Source organism: Triticum aestivum, chromosome 6A (genome assembly GCF_018294505.1).
Source record: "Triticum aestivum cultivar Chinese Spring chromosome 6A, IWGSC CS RefSeq v2.1, whole genome shotgun sequence".
In the NCBI taxonomy this organism is placed as follows: Eukaryota; Viridiplantae; Streptophyta; class Magnoliopsida; order Poales; family Poaceae; genus Triticum; species Triticum aestivum.
In genome coordinates, this window is record NC_057809.1 from 22,801,883 (window position 1) to 22,822,877 (window position 20,995).

At 42.4% G+C, this 20,995-nt stretch overlaps 1 protein-coding gene across 3 annotated transcripts; it reads left to right on the forward strand.

Moving 5' to 3' along the window:
• Positions 1-13,133: 13,133 nt before the first annotated feature.
• On the forward strand, positions 13,134-20,746 carry LOC123130070 (VIN3-like protein 2). 3 transcript variants are annotated; one of them, XM_044550025.1, is made up of 7 exons: positions 13,223-13,240; positions 13,326-13,457; positions 14,346-14,541; positions 18,121-18,793; positions 19,403-19,710; positions 19,789-20,381; positions 20,508-20,746. In XM_044550025.1, the coding sequence occupies exons 3-6, from the start codon at positions 14,364-14,366 to the stop codon at positions 20,343-20,345; spliced, it is 1,716 nt and encodes a 571-aa protein (XP_044405960.1). In that variant the 5' UTR covers positions 13,223-13,240; positions 13,326-13,457; positions 14,346-14,363; the 3' UTR covers positions 20,346-20,381; positions 20,508-20,746. The 3 variants fall into 3 exon arrangements, with proteins under 3 accessions (XP_044405962.1, XP_044405960.1, XP_044405961.1); XM_044550026.1 differs by having other exon boundaries at positions 20,517-20,641; XM_044550027.1 differs by lacking the exon at positions 14,346-14,541 and having other exon boundaries at positions 13,134-13,240.
• Positions 20,747-20,995: the final 249 nt, after the last annotated feature.

Genomic DNA, 20,995 nt, shown 5'->3' on the forward strand with positions numbered 1-20,995 from the left:
AGAAATCTATATTTTGGGACCTGCCCTATTGGAAAGACCTCGAGGTCTGCTCCGCAATCGACGTGATGCACGTGACGAAGCATCTTTGTGTGACCCTGCTTGGCTTCTTGGGCGTGTATGGGAAGACAAAAGATACACCTGAGGCACGGGAGGACGAGCAATGTATGCACGGGAAAGACGGCATACATCAGGGTCATGCAAGCTACGCTCTTACCAAAGAAGAGAAGGAAATCTTCTTTGAATGCCTGCTCAGTATTAAAGTACCGTCTGGCTTCTCGTCGAATATAAAGGGAATAATAAACATGGCAGAGAAAAAGTTCCAGAACCTAAAGTCTCATGACTGCCACGTGATTATGACGCAACTGCTTCCGGATGCATTGAGGGGGCTTCTACCGGAAAACGTTCGATTAGCCATTCTGAAGCTATGTGCATTTCTCAATGCAATCTCTCAGAAGGTAATCGATCCAGAAATCATACCAAGGTTACAGAATGATTTGGTGCAATGTCTTGTCAGTTTCGAGTTGGTGTTCCCACCATCCTTCTTCAACATCATGACGCACGTCCTAGTTCACCTATGCGAAGAGATTAACGTTTTGGGTCATGTATTTCTACACAATATGTTCCCCTTTGAGAGGTTCATGGGAGTCTTAAAGAAATATGTTCATAACCGTGCTAGGCCAGAAGGAAGCATCTCCAAGGGCCGTCAAAATGAGGAGGTCATTGAGTTTTGTATTAACTTTATTCCTGACCTTAAGCCGATTGGTGTTCTTGAATCGCGGCATAAGGGCAGACTGGATGGAAAAGGAACTCTAGGAGGGGAACAAATAATATGTATGGACGGACATTCTCTCATTGAAGCACACTACACAGTTCTACAGAATTCCGCCTTGGTGGCTCCGTATATGGATGAACACAAGAATTTGCTACGCTCCAAACACCCAGAGAGGTCTGATGACTGGATTACACGTGAACAAACCAGGAGTTTCGCCAGCTGGTTGCAAGCACGTACCATGCATGACACCTCTATTGAAGATGACCTGTACTTGCTGTCCCAGTTACCATCTTCGAATATAATGACTTTCAAAGGGTACGAGATAAATGGTAATACATTTTACACGATCGCCCAAGATAAGAAGAGCACCAACCAAAACAGTGGTGTCCGCTTTGATCCAGAAACCAAGACGGGAAAGGAAACATATTATGGTTATATACAGGACATATGGGAACTTGACTATCGACGTGGTTTGAAGGTCCCTTTGTTTCGGTGCAAATGGGTCAATATGACACGAGGCAGGGTAACGGAAGACCCGCAGTACGGAAGGACAACAGTGGATCTCAACAATCTTGCGTATGCAGACGAACCATTCGTCCTAGCCAATGATGTGGCACAGATTTTCTATGTGAAGGACATGTCTACCAAGCCAAGAAAAAGAAAAGATAAGGAAACGAATGCATCGTACGATGAGCCAAAGCGGCACATAGTTCTTTCTGGGAAAAGAAACATCGTGGGAGTGGATGACAAGATAGACAAGTCAGAAGATTATGAAAAGTTTGATGAAATTGCTCCATTCACAATGAATATTGATCCGAGCATCCCATTAAATGATGAAGATTTTCCATGGCTACAAAGCAAAGGGACACACGCGAAGAAAAAGTTTCACACCCAAAGATCTGGGATGTGATCGGCTTAACTATCATCACTTTCTTCTATGTTTCACACCCAGGAGGGAATCTCTGTAATAGTTAGGGTAGCTAGTTATGTGTTTTGGCATTTGAAACGCGAAGAAATTTTATGTGCAAGCAAATTCTTTCATGCATTTGCTGATTTTTCAGCTAAATGACCCTGAAATTGAAAAGCATTTCAAATGAACTCAGAAAAGGATGAAAGTTGGCATGGTATCATAATTTCACCCACATAGCATGTGCAAAAAAGTAGAGAGGGTTACCGCAAAAACTGGATGCACTTCGTGTACAAAATGGACAATCTGTTTTGAAGTATCAGGGTTTCGGACGAAAACTCATCCGTTACAAAGGCATTTCATTTTTTAAATAACTTAAGCATTACCAAATTGAATATAATGATAAAACACACTAATATTAAATATAAGAAAAAAGAATCACTGAAAAATGTATTTTTAACGTTAAGTTATTCACAAACTAGTGATTCACACAAATTTCAAATAATTCAAAATTTAAACTATTCAAATTTAAAAACTACCGGCACTAACTGAAAGTTTCTAAAAACTATCAAAAATATTCACAAAGAAACTCTAAATACAGCAAAAACAACTAAAAATAAATAAAACAAAATAAATAAAGCAGAAAAGAAAAACTAAATGAAAAAAGCCCACCTACCGGGCCACAGCGGCCTGCATACGACTAGAAACCCAACTTGTTGTTGGGCCAGGATGCAGGCCCGCAAACCCAATAGGCCCCACAGGGCAGAGTAGCAGAGGTAGGCCCAGAAGGCCTACTTTAGAGAGGAGCTCGAGACAGCAGCGGCGGCGGGGCTTATAAGCAGGTATGAGCGCCCTTCGGCTAGCGTGGTGGGACTAAACTTCTGCGCCCCTCGCCTGGCAGCGCACCCCCTTTAGTACCGGGTCGTGGCTTCAACCGGTACTAAAGGGGGGTCTTTAGTACCGGTTGGAGCCACCATCCGGTACTAAAGGCCTGCCCTTCCCGCTGCTTGGCCTGGCCAAAACAGGCCTTTAGTACCGGTTGGTGGCTCCAACCGGTACTAAAGGTGCCTTCTATATATACATCACTTCGAAAAATTTCATTCTCCCCCTCTGTTTCTTCCCGATCGATCGACGCCGTCGCCGCCCCCGTCCTACGCCGCCCCCGTCGCGCGTCGTTGCCGTCGCCGCCCCCATCCTCGTCGCCGCCCTCATCCCCGTCACCGCCCCTGTCCCCGTCACCGCCCCCGTCGCCGTCGCCGCCCCGGGCCCGTCCCCGTCACGCCGTCCCCACGTCGCCGCCCCGTCACGCCCCGGCCCGTCGCCTCGCCGTCGCCGTCGCCCCGCTGTGAGATCTCCCCCTCTAATCCCTCTCCCTCGCCCCCGGTGGCCACCATGGGCGCCCCCCCCCCCCCCGAGCCCATACACACACAAGCATGCATGATGAACACACACACACGCACATTTCCTTAAGTTAATTAGTATATACGTATTTTGTATGCTTAATTAGTTTACATTTTTCAGATTATTATTTTTTCACTAGTATATATGTATGAATGCATGTTAGATGGATATAATTAGTGTTTAATTAGTATGGAATTTTTTTATATAATGTTGTTTTTCTGTTTTTAATGGATGTATAGAAGTTGTTTTTTCTGTTTTTAGTGTTAGATGCTTAATTAGTATGAAATAGCATATAGAATTTTGACATATGCAATGATAGCATAATTAGTGTTACATTTGCATATAGTATTTGTTGTCGACGATGCCCGGCCCGCATCCTCGCCGGCGACCCGTTCGCGGCGACGTCCTGGTTCAGAGGACCCATGTCCGGGACTGGGCTCCGCCGGGCTGGCACTGGGAGGTGCTACCTTTAGGGGCGCGACGCTTGGTGAGGAACCCGGCCCCGGGTCCCGTCGTCGACCCTCATCTCCTTTGGTGGCATTCGCGTGGGCCACTTTCGGTGCGGAGGGAGCCGGCCCCGCTGGAGGTGGTATGTCGCCGTGTCAGGGAGGAGGACGAGCACGTCCATCGCTACATGGCTGCTATGGACGTTAGGTTCTCCAATACCTGGCAGGTTCTTTGGGGAGATCACCCGAGCTATGATCCAGTGATGGTTCCTTCACTTTGGTTGTCCACCGCCTAGATTACTTTGCCATCAATAACCTGTATATCAAATATACCCTTGTTCACTTTGCCATCTTTCTTATCCACTAGACATTCAGGGCATTTCCGCTTCCAATGACCAGTCCCTTTGCAGTAGAAGCACTTTGTCTCAGGCTTAGGTCCAGACTTGGGCTTCTTCACTTGAGTAGCAACTTGCTTGTCATTCTTCTTGAAGTTCCCTTTCTTTCCCTTTGCCCTTTTCTTGAAACCAGTGGTCTTGTTAATCATCAACACTTGATGCTCTTTCTTGATTTCTACCTTCATCGATTTCATCATCATGAAAAGCCTGGGAATCATTTACGTCATCCCTTGCATACTATAGTTCATCACGAAGTTCTACTAACTTGGTGATGGTGACTAGAGAATTGTAGCAATCACTATTTTTTCAAGAAGATTAACTCCCACTTGATTCAAGCGATTGTAGTACCCAGACAATCTGAGCACATGCTCACTGCTTGAGCTATTCTCCTCCATCTTTTAGCTATAGAACTTGTTGGAGACTTCATATCTCTCAACTCGGGTATTTGCTTGAAATATTAACCTCAACTCCTGGAACATCTTATATGATCTATGACGTTCAAAACGTCTTTGAAGTCCTGATTCTAAGCTGTTAAGCATGGTGCACTAAACTATCAAGTAGTCATCATATTGAGCTAGCCAAACGTTCATAATGTCTGCATCTGCTCCTACAATAGGTCAGTCACCTAGCGATGCATCAAGGACATAATTCTTCTGTGCAGCAATGAGGATAAACCTCAGATCACGGATCCAATCCGCATCATTGCTACTAACATTTTTCAACTTAGTTTTCTCTAGGAACATATAAAAATTAAACGGGGAGCAACATCGCGAGCTATTGATCTATAACATAGATATGCTAATACTACCAGGACTAAGTTCATGATAAATTAAAGTTCAATTAATCATATTACTTACGAACTCCCACTTAGAAAGACATCCATCTAATCTTCTAAGTGATCACGTGATCCAAATCAACTAAACCATAACCGATCATCACGTGAAATGGAGTAGTTTTCAATGGTGAACATCACTATGTTGATCATATCTACTATATGATTCACGCTCGACCTTTCGGTCTCCGTGTTCTGAGGCCATATCTGTTATATGCTAGGCTCGTCAAGTTTAACCTGAGTATTCCGCGTGTGCAACTGTTTTGCACCCGTTGTATTTGAACGTAGAGCCTATCACACCCGATCATCACGTGGTGTCACAGCACGAAGAACTTTCGCAGCGGTGCATACTCAGGGAGAACACTTGTACCTTGATAATTAGTGAGAGATCATCTTATGAAGCTACCGTCGAACTAAGCAAAATAAGATGTATAAAAGATAAACATCACATGCAATCAAAATATGTGACATGATATGGCCATCATCATCTTGTGCCTTTGATCTCCATCTCCAAAGCATCGTCATGATCTCCATCGTCACCGGCATGACACCATGATCTCCATCATCTTGATCTATATCAATGTGTCATCACATGGTCGTCTCGCCAACTATTGCTCTTGCAACTATTGCTATCGCATAGCGATAAAGTAAAGCAATTACTTGGCGCTTGCATCTTATGCAATAGAGAGACAACCATAAGGCTTTCGCCAGTTGCCGATAACTTCAACAAAACATGATCATCTCATACAACAACTTATATCTCATCACGTCTTGACCATATCACATCACAACATGCCCTACAAAAACAAGTTAGAGATCCTCTACTTTGTTGTTGCAAGTTTTACGCGGCTGCTACGAGCTTAGCAAGAACCGTTCTTACCTACGCATCGAAAACCACAACGATAGTTTGTCAAGTTAGTGATGTTTTAACCTTCTCAAGGACTGGGCGTAGTCACACTCGGTTCAACTAAAGTTGGAGAAACTGACACCCGCTAGTCACATGTGTGCATAGCACGGCGGTAAAACCAGTCTCGCGTAAGCGTACGCATAATGTCGGTCTGGGCTGCTTCATCCAACAATACCGTCGAACCAAAGTGTGACATGCTGGTAAGCAGTATGACTTCTATCGCCCACAACTCACTTGTGTTCTACTCATGCATAACATCAACGCATAAAACCTAGGCTCTCATACCACTGTTGGGGAATATAGTAATTTCAAAAAAATTCCTACGTACATGCAAGAACATGGTGATGCATAGCAACGAGAGGGGAGAGTGTTGTCCATGTACCCTTGTAGACCGAAAGCGGAAACGTTAGCACAACGCGGTTGATGTAGTCGTACGTCTTCACGATCCGACCGATCAAGTACCGAACGCACGGCACCTCCGAGTTCTGCACACGTTCAACTCAATGACGTCCCTCGAACTCCGATCCAACCGAGCTTTAAGGGAGAGTTCTGTCAGCACGACTGCGTGGTGACGATGATGATGTTCTACCGACGCAGGGCTTCGCCTAAGCACCGCTACAATATGACCGAGGTGGATTATGGTGGAGAGGGGCACCACACATGGCTAAGAGATCAAGAGATTAATTGTTGTGTCTATGGGGTGCCCCTTGGCCACGTATATAATGGAGTGGAGGAGGGGGGAGAGGGTCGGCCCCTATGGCGTGCCCTGGAGGAGTCCTACTCCCACCGGGAGTAGGATTCCCCCCTTCCAAGTAGTAGGAGTAGGAGTCAAGGCAAGGGAAGGGAGAAGAGAAGGAAGGAGGGGGCGCAGCCCCTCCCCCTAGTCCAATTCGGACTAGGCCTTGGGGGGGCGCCCAACCTCTCCTCTCTCTTTCCCCTAAACACCAATAAGGCCCATATACTCCCGGGCGAATTCTCGTAACTCTCCGGTACTCCGAAAAATACCCAAATCACTCGGAACCTTTCCGATGTCCGAATATAGTCGTCCAATATATCGATCTTTACGTCTCGACCATTTCGAGACTCCTCATCATGTCCCCGATCTCATCCGGGACTCCGAACTCCTTCAGTACATCAAAACATATAAACTCATAATATAACTGTCATCGTAGCGTTAAGCGCGCGGACCCTACGGGTTCGAGAACTATGTAGACATGACCGAGACACGTCTCCGGTCAATAACCAATAGCGGAACCTGGATGCTCATATTGGCTCCTACATATTCTACGAAGATCTTTATCGGTCAAACCGCATAACAACATACGTTGTTCCCTTTGTCATCGGTATGTTACTTGCCCGAGATTCGATCGTCGGCATCTCAATACCTAGTTCAAACTCGTTACCGGCAAGTCTCTTTACTCGTTGCATAATACATCATCTCGCAACTAACTCATTAGTTGCAATGCTTGCAAGGTTTATAGTGATGTGCATTACCGAGTGGGCCCAGAGATACCTCTCCGACAATCGGAGTGACAAATCCTAATCTTGAAATACGCCAACTCAACAAGTACCTTCGGAGACACCTGTAGAGCACCTTTATAATCACCCAGTTACGTTGTGACGTTTGGTAGCACACAAAGTGTTCCTCCGGTAAACGGGAGTTGCATAATCTCATAGTCATAGGAACATGTATAACTCATGAAGAAAGCAATAACAACAAACTAAACAATCAAGTGCTATGCTAACGGAATGGGTCAAGTCAATCACATCATTCTCCTAATGATGTGATCCCGTTAATCAAATGACAACTCATGTCTATGGTTAGGAAACATAACCATCTTTGATCAACGAGCTAGTCAAGTAGAGGCATACTAGTGACACTCTGTTTGTCTATATATTCACACATGTATTATGTTTCCGGTTAATACAATTCTAGCATGAATAATAAACATTTATCATGATATAAGGAAATAAATAATAACTTTATTGTTGCCTCTAGGGCATATTTCCTTCAGTATTGTGACATAATGTGTAATAACAGCCCATAATGCAATAAATATCGATAAAAACTCATGATGAAAAATGGATGTATCCTCGGGAAGCTTTACTATGTGTTCACTCATTGAGGAACCTTCTGCCATCTTGCATTCAATCAAGGCCTTGGTTATTTCAAAATGTTCGGTCCTTTCCTGCTTCTTGTGTAGAGCATCTAGTGACCCAATTATAATTTGAATACTAGACCGTTTGAAACGTTTCTGTAGTTCATGATCCATGCAAGTCAACATGAGGCACTGGACTGAATCACAATTATCACTACAAGCAGTGTAAGAAGCTGCAACTTCCTGCGATGCATCTATCGTAGGAGGATCACCTAGGGAGTAATCCAGCACATACTCTTTCTTAGCACTCATGCAAACAAATATTAGGTTCCGGAAGTCATGAAGAAAGCAATAGCAACAAACTAAACAATCAAGTGCTATGCTAACAGAATGGGTCAAGTCAATCACATCATTCTCCTAATGATGTGATCTCGTTAATCAAATGACAATTCATGTCTATGGTTAGGAAACATAACCATCTTTGATCAACGAGCTAGTCAAGTAGAGGCACACTAGTGACACTCTGTTTGTCTATGTATTCACACATGTATTATGTTTCCGGTTAATACAATTCTAGCATGAATAATAAACATTTATCATGATATAAGGAAATAAATAATAACTTTATTATTGCCTCTAGGGCATATTTCCTTCAGTATTGTGACATAATGTGTAATAACAGCCCATAATGCAATAAATATCGATAAAAACTCATGATGAAAAATGGATGTATCCTCGGGAAGCTTTACTATGTGCTCACTCATTGAGGAACCTTCTGCCATCTTGCATTCAATCAAGGCCTTGGTTATTTCAAAATGTTCGGTCCTTTCCTGCTTCTTGTGTAGAGCATCTAGTGACCCAATTATAATTTGAATACTAGACCGTTTGAAACGTTTCTGTAGTTCATGATCCATGCAAGTCAACATGAGGCACTGGACTGAATCACAATTATCACTACAAGCAGTGTAAGAAGCTGCAACTTCCTGCGATGCATCTATCGTAGGAGGATCACCTAGGGAGTAATCCAGCACATACTCTTTCTTAGCACTCATGCAAACAAATATCAGGTTCCGGATCAATCCACATAGTTTCCACCATTTGCAGCCAACTTCTATTTCTCTAACATAGGAGCTAAGTTGCACATATTGCGAGCCATTGACCTACAATGATAAAACAAGTTCAATTAGACATTGTTCATAATTAATTTGCACTAGTGTTTAATCAATATCTCTCATAATTAAAAGTGAGTGATTCAAGATCTTGATCTTATTCATACTCATTGATGTGGACATCACTCATGACGTGAACTTCAATGGATAGGCAAACTTGGCGATCATATGTCCATATGACTCTTGTTCATCTTTCGATGCTACGTGCTCCGAGCTCAGAACAATTTTGCTAGAACTTCAAGACAACCGAGTGTTTTCTGCTTGCACGGTCTAACTTTACCTGGCTTACACCTCACAATCCATTTGTACTCATGTGGGCATGACGCACTCTGAACTGCTACGTGTCTTAGACATTTGCAACACTGGGAGGAGCACATTTTAAACTGATATTTTCTATGAGAGATCACCCTAATATTTGACTACTGCGTAATCAAAGTGTGCAAACAACAAAGGGATAAACATCGTAGGCAATTCATAATAGCATGATATAGTATAGCCCTTGGCGCCGGGAACGTCTCCAAGATCCTGTGAGGTCTTCATGAAGGTACTCCGTGATTATGTTGTAGACACCATCAAGTTCTCCCGCGCCTCATGAAGCCACCTTGCTCCTGGTCCTCCATAGCACGTCCGTCGCTCCGTTGATAAAATAGAATAACGAGTTCTAACACGTAGGTCACAAAAGTGACAATCCCTTGGCTCCAGCCATCATGTCGTACTGTGACGTGCCGGTCACTTAACGTTATATCATATAACCATCTCATACATAAACTTGTATCATGACGAAGGCTATACCACATCACATGCATCCTACAAAACCAAGTTAGATGTCCTCTAATCGGTTTGGCAAATTTTTAATTACGTGGCTTCTAGGGTTTCCGCGTAACTGTACCTACCTACGTCCACCATCAAGGCGATAATTATTGTTGCTAGATTAACTTCCCGATGTGTGAGGGGAGAGACTTATTTAAAAATCTCTAGTCCCACACTAAACTTCGTCTAGTACACATGACCCCCTAGAAGATCGTACACCTTCATTTCCCTCTCATGTTTGTGACAGTTCACTATTCTTCACTATGATGAAGCCTAAAGAACTGAACCGAAGCTAAATCATGTCGTCAATGAGTTGAACCGAAGCTAAATCATGTCATCAATCGCACAAAGTTCTCTAAGTAGATTAGAACCACACTTGTCTTCTAATTATGAGGATTGGATCTAGGTCAAGCTCTAACTGGATCAACTAGAACTAGACAACTAGAGGAGGCTCTAAAACTTGTGTATATCAAAAGTGTCAAAACCTCTAGTATATATAGGTTGGAGGGAGCGGAGGGGGCGCCACAAGGGGAGAGGGTCTCCCGCCTTGTGTAGCCCAAGAGGAGGGGGGTCCTCCTCCAACTCAGCATCCCCCTTCCTTCAGCAAGAGGAAAGGGGGGCGCCTCCCCTATTGGGCCCTTGTGGCCCAATATGCTTTCCACCTCTTGGCCTTTTAAGGACTGTTGATATTTAATTAAATATAAAGGCCTCCAAACTATTATTAGAGCCTTTTATTATTAATTTAACATCTCCGGCAACATTTTCCACCTATATATTATTTATCGGTATTATCCGGTAATGCTAGATAAACCCCGAAACCCTTCCGGTGACCCTGAAACGCTTGCGGTTCCTCTCAAAACTATTTCGAATATTAGTGAAACTATTTGACAAATATATTCTCATTACTTCTTTCCTGCTAACACTTAGCAGATTGTGATTACCTTAAGCTTGTGACCCTGTAGGTTCGATAAAACATAGAGATGAACAATACCCCTTTCGTTTAATGACCGATAGCGGAACCATGGACCTCCATATCGATCCCTATATGAGTACACTCAGCTTCCCCCTTTTGGTTATCATGTGGTATTTCTTTTGCTTCACCATACTTCAGAAAACCCGAGATGGGATGAATCGATATCTTCTTAAGTTATACACATGCTCACTATACCGATCTTCTCGTTGTCGGCTTTGTTCTTCTTTCTCGTTGTATGTTTCGGTATCCCCGTGATCTACTCACATGTGTCTGGCCAAACAATGGTGGATGCCATCACATTGAGAGGGCCCTAAGAATATCTCTCCGTCATCGAAGGAGAAAATCCCACTCTTGAGCTATCTAGTCCCTTGTCAAACTTTCCGATGAGCATGTAAGTTGTCGTTATGATCACTGTGTTACAAATGAAGTTTGACTAACTCCAAACTCGTCATACGATAATAAGTGACTATGATACTCTCATGGTCCAAGGAACTAAATCACACATTAACACTCTGTGTTATAATAGTTGACTATTGACGATTGTATCTCAACGTATAACAAACAAGTTTGGGTCGGTTTAATACGATCGTTCTTGTAACGTCATATTCTCAAAGTTGTTTTAGGACTATCGTTATACTTAACAATATCCCAAGTCCGGAAAACATGATCACTAATAATGTTTGAGCTAGCCTTAGAGGCAAGACTAGGAATCTTATTTTACCGTTTATCAATCCAAACATGCATATGAGTTTTCCACTAAATCTCACATTCCAGGATCATAGCAGCTATAACATAGAATATAAACTCTTAATTATGAATATGAGAATATGATAATACAATATTCTTGACTCTAGGGCATATTTCCATAGAATTCAATTATTTACCCATCAATATCGGTCTTTGCTTCTCCCATTATGAAGTGTGAGCAGTCTACCCCTTCGACAATGGGTTCATAGGAGTAGCCGTGATGTAATATTTGACTTAGGCAACATTTCCCCTAGATCAGGTAGAAGATGATCAATATCATACTGGTGTCTGTGGTGAGAAAACGTCAAGTGAAATTAAAGGTTGCTCATAGCAGTAGGGGTAAACGATGCAATTACAGTTTTCTTTGTAGCATGTCTCTAGAAGAGAGATGCAATGCCTCCATTCTTCTTTGTGTTTCAATAATTTTACAATCCAAAAATAAACACCAATTCTTCAACAACATTGAATTAATCTCTATAATTAGTGATCACTAATAAATTGACGTTGTAATTCTACAATAAAAATAATCTTGTACAAAACAAATATATCTATACCTAATAGTAAATGATAGGTCGTTTCTCTAAAAAAATTGTCCGTCGACCTATCCTAAGTTGTCCATAAAGCTGAAGTAAATTACCCACCATGTCACCCGTAAGTGCAAAAAAAAAGCTCTTCGTTAATTGTTTCTCTGATTTTTTTGCCCTATCATTCAAAATGTCTTTAAAGTTTAAGTAAATTACCCATCCCACCACCTGGAAGTGAAAAAAAATATCATTTATTTTTTTCCCTGAGTTTTCCGTGTGTCAGCGAAACTAATCCTAAAGTTTAAGTAAATTACCCATCCCATCACCCGTAAAAGTGAACAAAAAACGAGCATTCCTCTAAATTATTTGTATGTCATAAGGCCCCCTAGTTTTTCATCCATCATGAGACTGACATTTTCTTTTCCTTCTCATACACGCATCAAGAGTGTATTAAAAAAAATACATGCATCAAGGATCAAGTCCAACATCGATCCATTGTGAGCATGTTAGAATGCACGCGTCTTACGTCCGCATGCGTGCCGGTTAGTGCACAAATATTCAAATACGTGTATATACATGGAGTGTGAATATTTGAGACTTGATTTGAAGACCGCGACTTTATTATCTCGTTGCAACGCACATGCCCTTTTGCTAGTATAACTAAAAAGAGAGGCAAGGAGCAACCTAAATAAACAAGGTAAATTGTCCCTAGACTGCTTACACGATCCAGAAGCCGTGTCCGCTTGTTGTAGTGCCGGTCCGCCCCGGACACCCTTATGGTACTGCCCCGCTGCCATCTCCTAGTCGCCCTGCATGGTTTTCCGTGTCATGATGCATCGTTGCCATGTACAACTAATGTTCACCGCATTCTTTTTCCATTGTGCACGATGAGATCTGCAGGGCTGCAATAACTTCCCAAGACGGAAGTAGATGCATTTGGTTCAAGCCTTTCAATAATCGGCTTGTCTACGCTCTTGGGCCAGGCCCAAATGACATTTTTTTTCAAAGCCATATAGAAGTGGGCCGAATTTTAGGGTTTGGAACGCCCAACCACTACCATCTTCCCTGTAAAATCTAGACCGTCCCTTGTGTTCCCACTGGCATCTTCCCTATAAAACCCGCAAACACATCCCCCGCAACTTACCCTACCCATTCCGTCTCCCCTCCGCCGCCGTTCTCTTTCATCCTCCATCTACTCTCATTCTATAGTGATATTCCTTCTCCTATGGTCAGCCGCCTCCCCGCCCTCAAGACTAAGGTAAAGTTTCTGCCCATCTCGGAACCTCGCTTAAGCGCATAACTGATCTAACCCTAACTTTTGATCCTTAAACTCGGCATGTTAGTGGTATGAATCTTGGCGCTCGTAGCCATAGCCGCCACCAATCTACGGGTTTGAATCTTGGTACTAGTTTGTGGCCTTCCTCCACACTGTCGACCTCAACTATAGTTGCCAGGAGCCATATAAGGAGTTGAAGGTATGGATGCGTTTTTGATTGATTTGGCAGTGTAATATTTTATTAGAAATAACCTACCGATGAAATTGTAGTAATTTCCAAAAAAAATGTCTTGTCTTAGTTGTATGAGTATGTTAATTTTAGACATTCACATGTAATAACGTAGATTGCATTTGCTTAATTATGAAATTTTCCCAATTAGATTGGTATAGTAATCACAACGGCGGTATGGAAGTCCTATATATACCTCTAATGTACCTCAATTCAACTAGTTTCCTTGTTTATTGTCAAAGAAGTCTGTATATAAAATTGTGACACATCCAGCTTCTAATTTTAGGCTGTTATTGTAAATAGAGTCTGTACATAAAATCATATGCTTACCATTTGGGGCACATTAAGTTTAACGAAAGCTAGAGTGACATGCACGCGTGAATACGTTTTCACGTTTCAAGCTTCTCATTTACAATGCTTTGAGTGTGGTGGGCGATTTGTAAGCATCAACCCCACGATATACCAGAGATGTGCATTGGGAGATGGAAGAACTTTATTGCACATATAAGTAGGTTCTGGTCGTTTGAGTTAAACTATTTGTCTTGTGTTTCTTACCAGATATACTAAGGATGTAATCATGTCACAAAAAACTTTGTCTTCTTTTTTATGTGCAAGAATTTTGTGAAGCGCACCACATAGACTATATAATTACTATAGTTTTTTATAACTGAATTTAAGAAAATGTTTATCTTTTTTACTATTCCTCTGAATCAAATGAATGGGTATGTGCTATGTAATGCCATGAAAGTAACATTCTGTATTCCTGTATTGCCCCTCTATTTTCCAATGAATCTAGCAAGCACATTATTCCAACATATTCAAAGCACAAATACCTAACTCTACTATGGTACTCTGAAGCAAGAGTTTGGTTCTAGAATGAGTTTACCTCCAATTTCTCGCAATACTCGTAAGATAAGCTCCTCAATGAGAACACATGGAAGGAAAGTTGACGCCATTGCGGTTCATACAGAAGTTGGAATTAACACCCGTGGCCGAATGTCGAACTTAAATGCTACGACTTCACTGGAACCAAATCAAACTGCCATTCGAAGAGGTATCTTTCCTACTAGCATGTTGTGAGTATCAAGAATAATTATAGTGAAAAAGATCGCTATAAAATTAAGCTTACAGCTTAACTAATAAAATGCTATGAAAATGTGTGAAACCTTCCGTTGAGTTGTTCATTGTGTCAGATGAGGGGCTTAGGCTTGTTATGGATCTGAATTGCACTATATTAGAGTTGGTTCAAGGAAATTCTCGTGACATTTTGGATGTTCCTGGAGGGGCTCAACTTAACACTCCAGCCGAAAATGAACACGTAGAAGAAGTGGTTGTGGAAGATGATATAGGTTGTGGTGACATGTTACAAGTTCCTAGAGGGGCTCATGCCATAGTACAAACTTAAGAGGTGGAAGAAGTGGCATTGGAAGAGGGAGTAGGTATGGATGACAAGTTGGGAGTTACTAGAGGGCCCCAACTTACTCTTAGCAGTGACAAACATCAATCCCCGGTGAAAAATGAACTAGTGGCTCAAGAAGTAGTAACGGAAGAAGATATATATAGGTCATGACGATGAGTTATCATATTCCAATCAAGTGCCGATCACACATGCCAATCAAGACGTTGACCTTACAAATCATTCCTCTGACGAGCACTTGAGCCATCCAAGCTCAGTGCTACCATCTATTACTTGGGCAATTCCATCAAACCATTTGTATTACAATTTTCCGCATTTGATTCTACTCTATTGTTGCTTAGGAATGCTTCCCTCCCTATCCTTTAATTTCATTGAAGAATACTATTTTGGGGCAAAATATTACAAGTTTCTTCTACTTTATGTTATAGTGCCTTAAAATATCACAAGTTTCTTCCCCCCGAACAAAACATTCACTTGTCACTAATAAAAAAGTGTAGTCATTAAAAAAAAGACATATTCGTATGTATTTAGTCGTTTCTAAAGTAGGGAAATGTATTACCCCCCCCCCCCCCCACACACACACACATACACACACAAATATAAGATGTTATCGATATTTTAATATCGACTATATAACGACTGAAATGAGTGAACAGACTCAGAAAAATGTGTCTATATACATCCGATTCATAAAAAAGTTTGACCATCTTATATTTAGGAACGAAGGGAGTGTTTTATATGCTATGAAAATAGGTTGCAACTAAAAGATATCTATAAATATTTCGTAAAAATAATTTCTGTAAGTATGCATTAGGAAGGGAGTACTTGGTGCATTTTGCATTAGGAAGGTACTCAATTAATGATCCAATAATGTCATTCCATTTGAAGTAAAATAGCACTTACTAGAGGTTTCAATTATTCCATTTTTTTATGGATGATTGTCAGGATTAAGAGTTTATCTTACCTAAACTAATAGCACTTTAAACAAGCTCTAAAGTCCCTTTAAAAATAAGTGCTCTAAAGTGACCAATTAAACTAGTTGAACCAGGAAATTTTTTATCTCCCCTACTCTTCTAGTATTGTCAACTAAACGGTTCAACTGATATGCACCGGTTCGCTTATTTTCTCTTTTGCCCCCGGCGACCAAAGTAGGGGGAATAGGTGGGACCTTTAGACAAGTCCAAGACATGGTGGATGTCGGTCATGGTGGGATCGTCGGAGGCTGATCCACTGACCCGCAGGCCGCAGCAGCTGCTGGAGTTGCAGCCGCACACGCGGTTGTGCAATTAGTATTACATGATCAGTTTTGATCGATTCATTACTTAGGGGAGCTAATTTGTTGATTGATTGGTCGGCTTGATCTTGGTGCGAGTAGCTAAAGGAAAAGAACCCAGTGCAAGCTAGCTAGCACGTGGGAAGGGTAAGATCCCGCGCGCTAGCTAGCTTGCATCTGGTACTTTTCCCTCTAGCTGCTTGCACCAAGGATCAAGCCGACAATCTATCAGCAAATTAGCTTCCTAGCAATAAATCGATCAAAACAGATTCTGTACTACCAATTGCCCCACCGCATGTGCGGTTATAGCTGTTGCGGCTCCGATCAGTGGCTCGGTGTTCGATGATCCCACCAAGCCGACACCCACGCTGTTTTGGACTTGTCTAGAAGTACGACCAATCCCTCCATCCTTTTGTCGCCTGTGACAAAAAAAATCTCCTAGCGAAGCGCACGTCCAGTGCCAATCAGTTGAACCGGTTGACAATAGCACGAGATAAGGGGAGATATCAAAACCTGGTCCAATTAGTTTTTTTAGATGAGGTTCAATTAGTTTAGGAGGTCACTTAGAGCTCTTCTTAAAGGTGCAACCTCTTAATTAGTGGGGGAGACTAGAATATAATCTGCTATTTGGGTGAGATCGTAGGATAGACACTCATCGATAGTTATAAGGGTAACATGTGGTAGTGTTAGACAATCTCATGCCCTTTGTGCATATGTGACAATAAACATATATACATATGCTATTTGAATGCCTCATTCAAGTGTGAAAAGTAGACAAGCCACGTGTGGCATGGTTATTTAACCTCTGCCTAACGAGAACCAACTATGCCGGGGGTGGTCTAGGTCGGAAGACGACACGAGCATAGGTGCGTGCATATGACTGTGACTGTGCGAGCCAGTCTAGGTCGGAAGTTCCAGACTCTCTTCGAATGGATCAGACCGTCTTGTGACTCGACTGTAATGGGCTTAACACTAGGCCCAATACCGAATCTATGTAGGTAAGGGTAAAAATAGTTTCTAGGCCAAGCACTTTTGGTGGTTGCACACGGCTGGATAACAACCGTTACCACCCTATTTGTCGGGATGTCATGTCGATAGATGGACCACACGTGTCCCGTCGGTTAGCACGCGGTAAACTCAATCGGTAGTGGTTGTAGTACCAGTCGTTGATGCGTGCGTGCGTGACTGTACCCGTGGTGGTTGGTGGGTGGTATTGCGGGGGAGGCGGGGGCCAGGGGGGTTGCGGGGAATTTTTACCGGTGGTTTTATATGCATGCACGTGGACGCTCTTGTATGTTTTGTGGTTTATGTAAGGATGACAGGGGTTATATTAGCATGATTAAATCTGTTAGAATTCAAGAGGGTGGTGGCAGGATTAAATCTTGCGTTCCATGTCAAGTTGCTGTCTTTCTATGGGCGCCAGTAGATGGTGGTTTCGTTATGCCAACCTTGGTTCCTAGCGTTCATGCTAATTTTGTTGAGAGGTGTTTGTACTGTGTACAATGCACATGTCTTCACTTAATGTGCCTGTGTCTGGTGCCAAGTTCTGAACTTTGTAGAGAGAATGGCATTGTAAGTCATAACCCAAAGTTACACGAGAGCCTCAAAAGAGTGGATCTTTGTTTTTTTATTGCATGCTATGCTTGTTAGTTGCAACTGGCAACCTAAATTGCCATATCTCATTTGTCATGCTATTTCGTGACATATCTATGGGATATTGAGTTGTAATGAAGTTGAAATTGTCAGTTTTCAAGTTGTGCATTGCTGATAAATTATTGTCAATATGGATGTTTACGAAGTTTGTTTTGTATATTCTTCTCTGGCTTCTGGATGCTAGCATATCTGGTTATGCATCTCAAATCTACTGGTGCACAAAATTGATTGCAGTGTTTAGTAATTGGATTGTGATATACTAATATGGTTCAGTCTTTCCTTTTCTCCAGGAGCTATTATTGAACCTGCTAAATGCCGATTGATGAGTTTGGATGAAAAGCGAGAACTTGTTCTTGAGTTATCGAAGAGGCCACAAAGTGCTCCTGAGAAACTACAGTCATGGAGTCGCCGTGATATTCTAGAGATTCTTTGTGCCGATCTAGGAAGGGAAAGGAAATATACTGGATTATCTAAGCAGAGAATGCTGGATTATCTCTTCAGGGCGGTAACTACTGGCAAATCATCTGGCCCTGTGGTGCATGTGCAAGAAAAGGAGCCAACTCTCGACCCCAACGCAAGTAACCATCAGTACCCTGCGAAACATCAAAGGAAGAGTGACAATTCGTCAGTCAACAATCCGCTAACCGCTGTTGTACTCGTGCCAATAAATAATGTGCGGTCCTGCCGGAATATGGCATGCAGAGCAATTCTTAACATGGGAGATAAATTTTGCAGACGCTGTTCATGCTGCATATGTTTCCAGTACGATGACAACAAGGACCCTACCATATGGTTGTTCTGTCGTTCAGAATATCCCATGCAAAAAGATTCTTGCGGGTTATCATGCCATCTTGAGTGTGCTCTCAAGGATGGAAGAACCGGAATTCTGCCGAGTGGGCAGTGCAAGAAACTTGATGGTGCTTATTACTGCCCTCACTGTCGGAAGCAGCATGATTTGCTCCGGTATATATTCTGGGGCTTTTTTTTATTCATGCAGGTTTATTCCGGCATTGCTTGTGCCGATTTACAGTTAAGATAAATGCATTTATCATTTGCTGTGGAACACGTCTGTTTTTTTTAGAAAAGGAGGATGACCCCCGGCCTCTGCATCTGGGCGATGCATACGGCTACTTTATTAATTATTCTCACAAGACCTTACAAAGTAATACAATAGTAAGACTAAAGCCGCCGTCTAAGCACCTCTATCCAACTGATGAAGGGGCGCAGATAGCCTGGGCCTAATACCAAACAGACATCGCAGCCAAACCTAACATCTAAGACCTGAGAACCCATCCAGGACGCCTGTCGGGCATGGGTCTCACCGGTCCGGCGTGCACTTCTGTTAATTAGAATCATGTTAAATTACCTTAGTAGTACCTTCTGAAGTAGTTATATAATAAAAGAGGTTGATGAAGTCACTTCTTGAACAACCCAGTACAATGTACTTTTATCATATATTTGTATTCATCAAGTTTACCAGCCCATTGCTCTGTTTCCTCTTGTTTGAACGTCCACCCTTTTAGTAAACTATCTTGTCGAGCAATAATATGACTGTTTAATGTACTTGTTCAGGTCCTGGAAACCACAACTAGTGTTAGCTAAAGAGGCTCGGCGGCTCGATACATTGTGTTGCCGGATTTTTCTGAGTCATAGGATCCTCTTCTCCACGGAGAAGTATTCGGTCTTGCATAAATTTGTTGACACAGCGAAGCAGAAACTGGAGGCTGAATTTGGATCTGTACGCGGGTATGGACATATGGGTCGTGGAAGTGTCAGTCAGCTTACTTGTGGTGCTAAAGTCCAGGAACTTTGTGCTCAAGCACTTGATGTCATGGAGTCTAAGTTCTCTGTTGAATCTCGTACTAACTCACAATTTGAACGTAAGTTTTGTGGCCCTTCACATTAGATCTAACATATGGAAGCGATGATATTAACTTTGTGCATCTTTGCATTTTCAGGATCCAATATGATGCCATCAAGCTTCGTAAAGTTTGAACCTATAACGCCTACATCTATCACTATAGTTTTTGATTTCGGTCGATGTCCTTTGCTCGCCCAAGGGGTAACTGGCTTTAAACTATGGCACCAGGTGGATGGTCCAGGATTTTACTCGGCAAATCCAACTGGCATCATACATGCAACGTCAAAAACATTTGTTGTCACTGAACTCAAGCCAGCTACATGCTATATGTTTAAGATAACTGCATTCAGCAACTCCAGTGAGTTTAGGCCATGGGAATTCAGGGCAAGTACAAGCTCTCCGAAAGAAAGTGATCTTAAGGGTTCGGTTCCAGGTGCTACTGGAGTAGTAGACCAAAATAACAGGAGCCTAAAGACAAATAGTGGTGGTCAATCTGATCGTTCTTCAGAGGGTGTGGACTCAAACAATAATGGAACGGTGTGTACTGATCTTAACAGGTCAACGGAAAGTGACTTTGAGTACTGTGAAAATCCCGAGATCCTTGATTCAAACAAAGCGCCTCATCACCCCAAAACTTGCAAAACATGCAGATAGTTGCAGCTAGGGTACCAGAATCCTTGAGCTGAAAAGGTAGTACCTCGCCATCTTTGTAGAAAGAAGCAAATAAATTACTCTTTTCCCATGTCAACGCCTATCCATATTAACCGATTAACCAACTTGGAACAATGCTGATGTGTCATCCCTCGTCCTCTGTAGGGGTTACAGGAAATCTGGGCGGTAATGATGTGTGGCGGTCCTCCTCCTCCTCCTCCAGGATCATCGTGATGTGTCGACCCTCCTCCTCCTATATCTGTATCTTCTGTTTTGTGTGCATTCGGATGAACTATGTTGTGAAATTTGTGAACTTGTTGTCAACTTTGTGAACTTATGAGTTTAGTTCGTATGTGATGTGACATGATGTGACTTTGAGGTATACAGATGTCAACCTATATATATGTGTGATATGTCTCTCTCTCTCTCTCTCTCTCTGTGTGTGTGTGTGTGTGTGTTGTTTTGTTTGTCAATTGCAGGGAATTAGGACAGAATAGGCAATGCGAGTGATGTGGTGTTGCTTTTTTGTCGAGTTCTGCACTCGGCGATGCTAGGCTATGCCGAGTGCAGATCTCGGCAAAGGTGGAGCCTGGGCTACGCTCGCAATCTCAACTCTTTCTTGAGAACTACGGTACTCAGGAAAAAAGGACACG

What these genes read in the sequence shown, in the direction of transcription:
- LOC123130070 (XM_044550025.1), top strand. Translation starts at nt 14,364, where the DNA reads ATGAGTTTACCTCCAATTTCTCGCAATACTCGTAAGATAAGCTCCTCA. An exon ending in TCAAACTGCCATTCGAAGAG is followed by an intron (nt 14,542 to 18,120) that starts GTATCTTTCCTA and finishes CCTTTTCTCCAG; the next exon opens with GAGCTATTATTGAACCTGCT. An exon ending in AAGCAGCATGATTTGCTCCG is followed by an intron (nt 18,794 to 19,402) that starts GTATATATTCTG and finishes GTACTTGTTCAG; the next exon opens with GTCCTGGAAACCACAACTAG.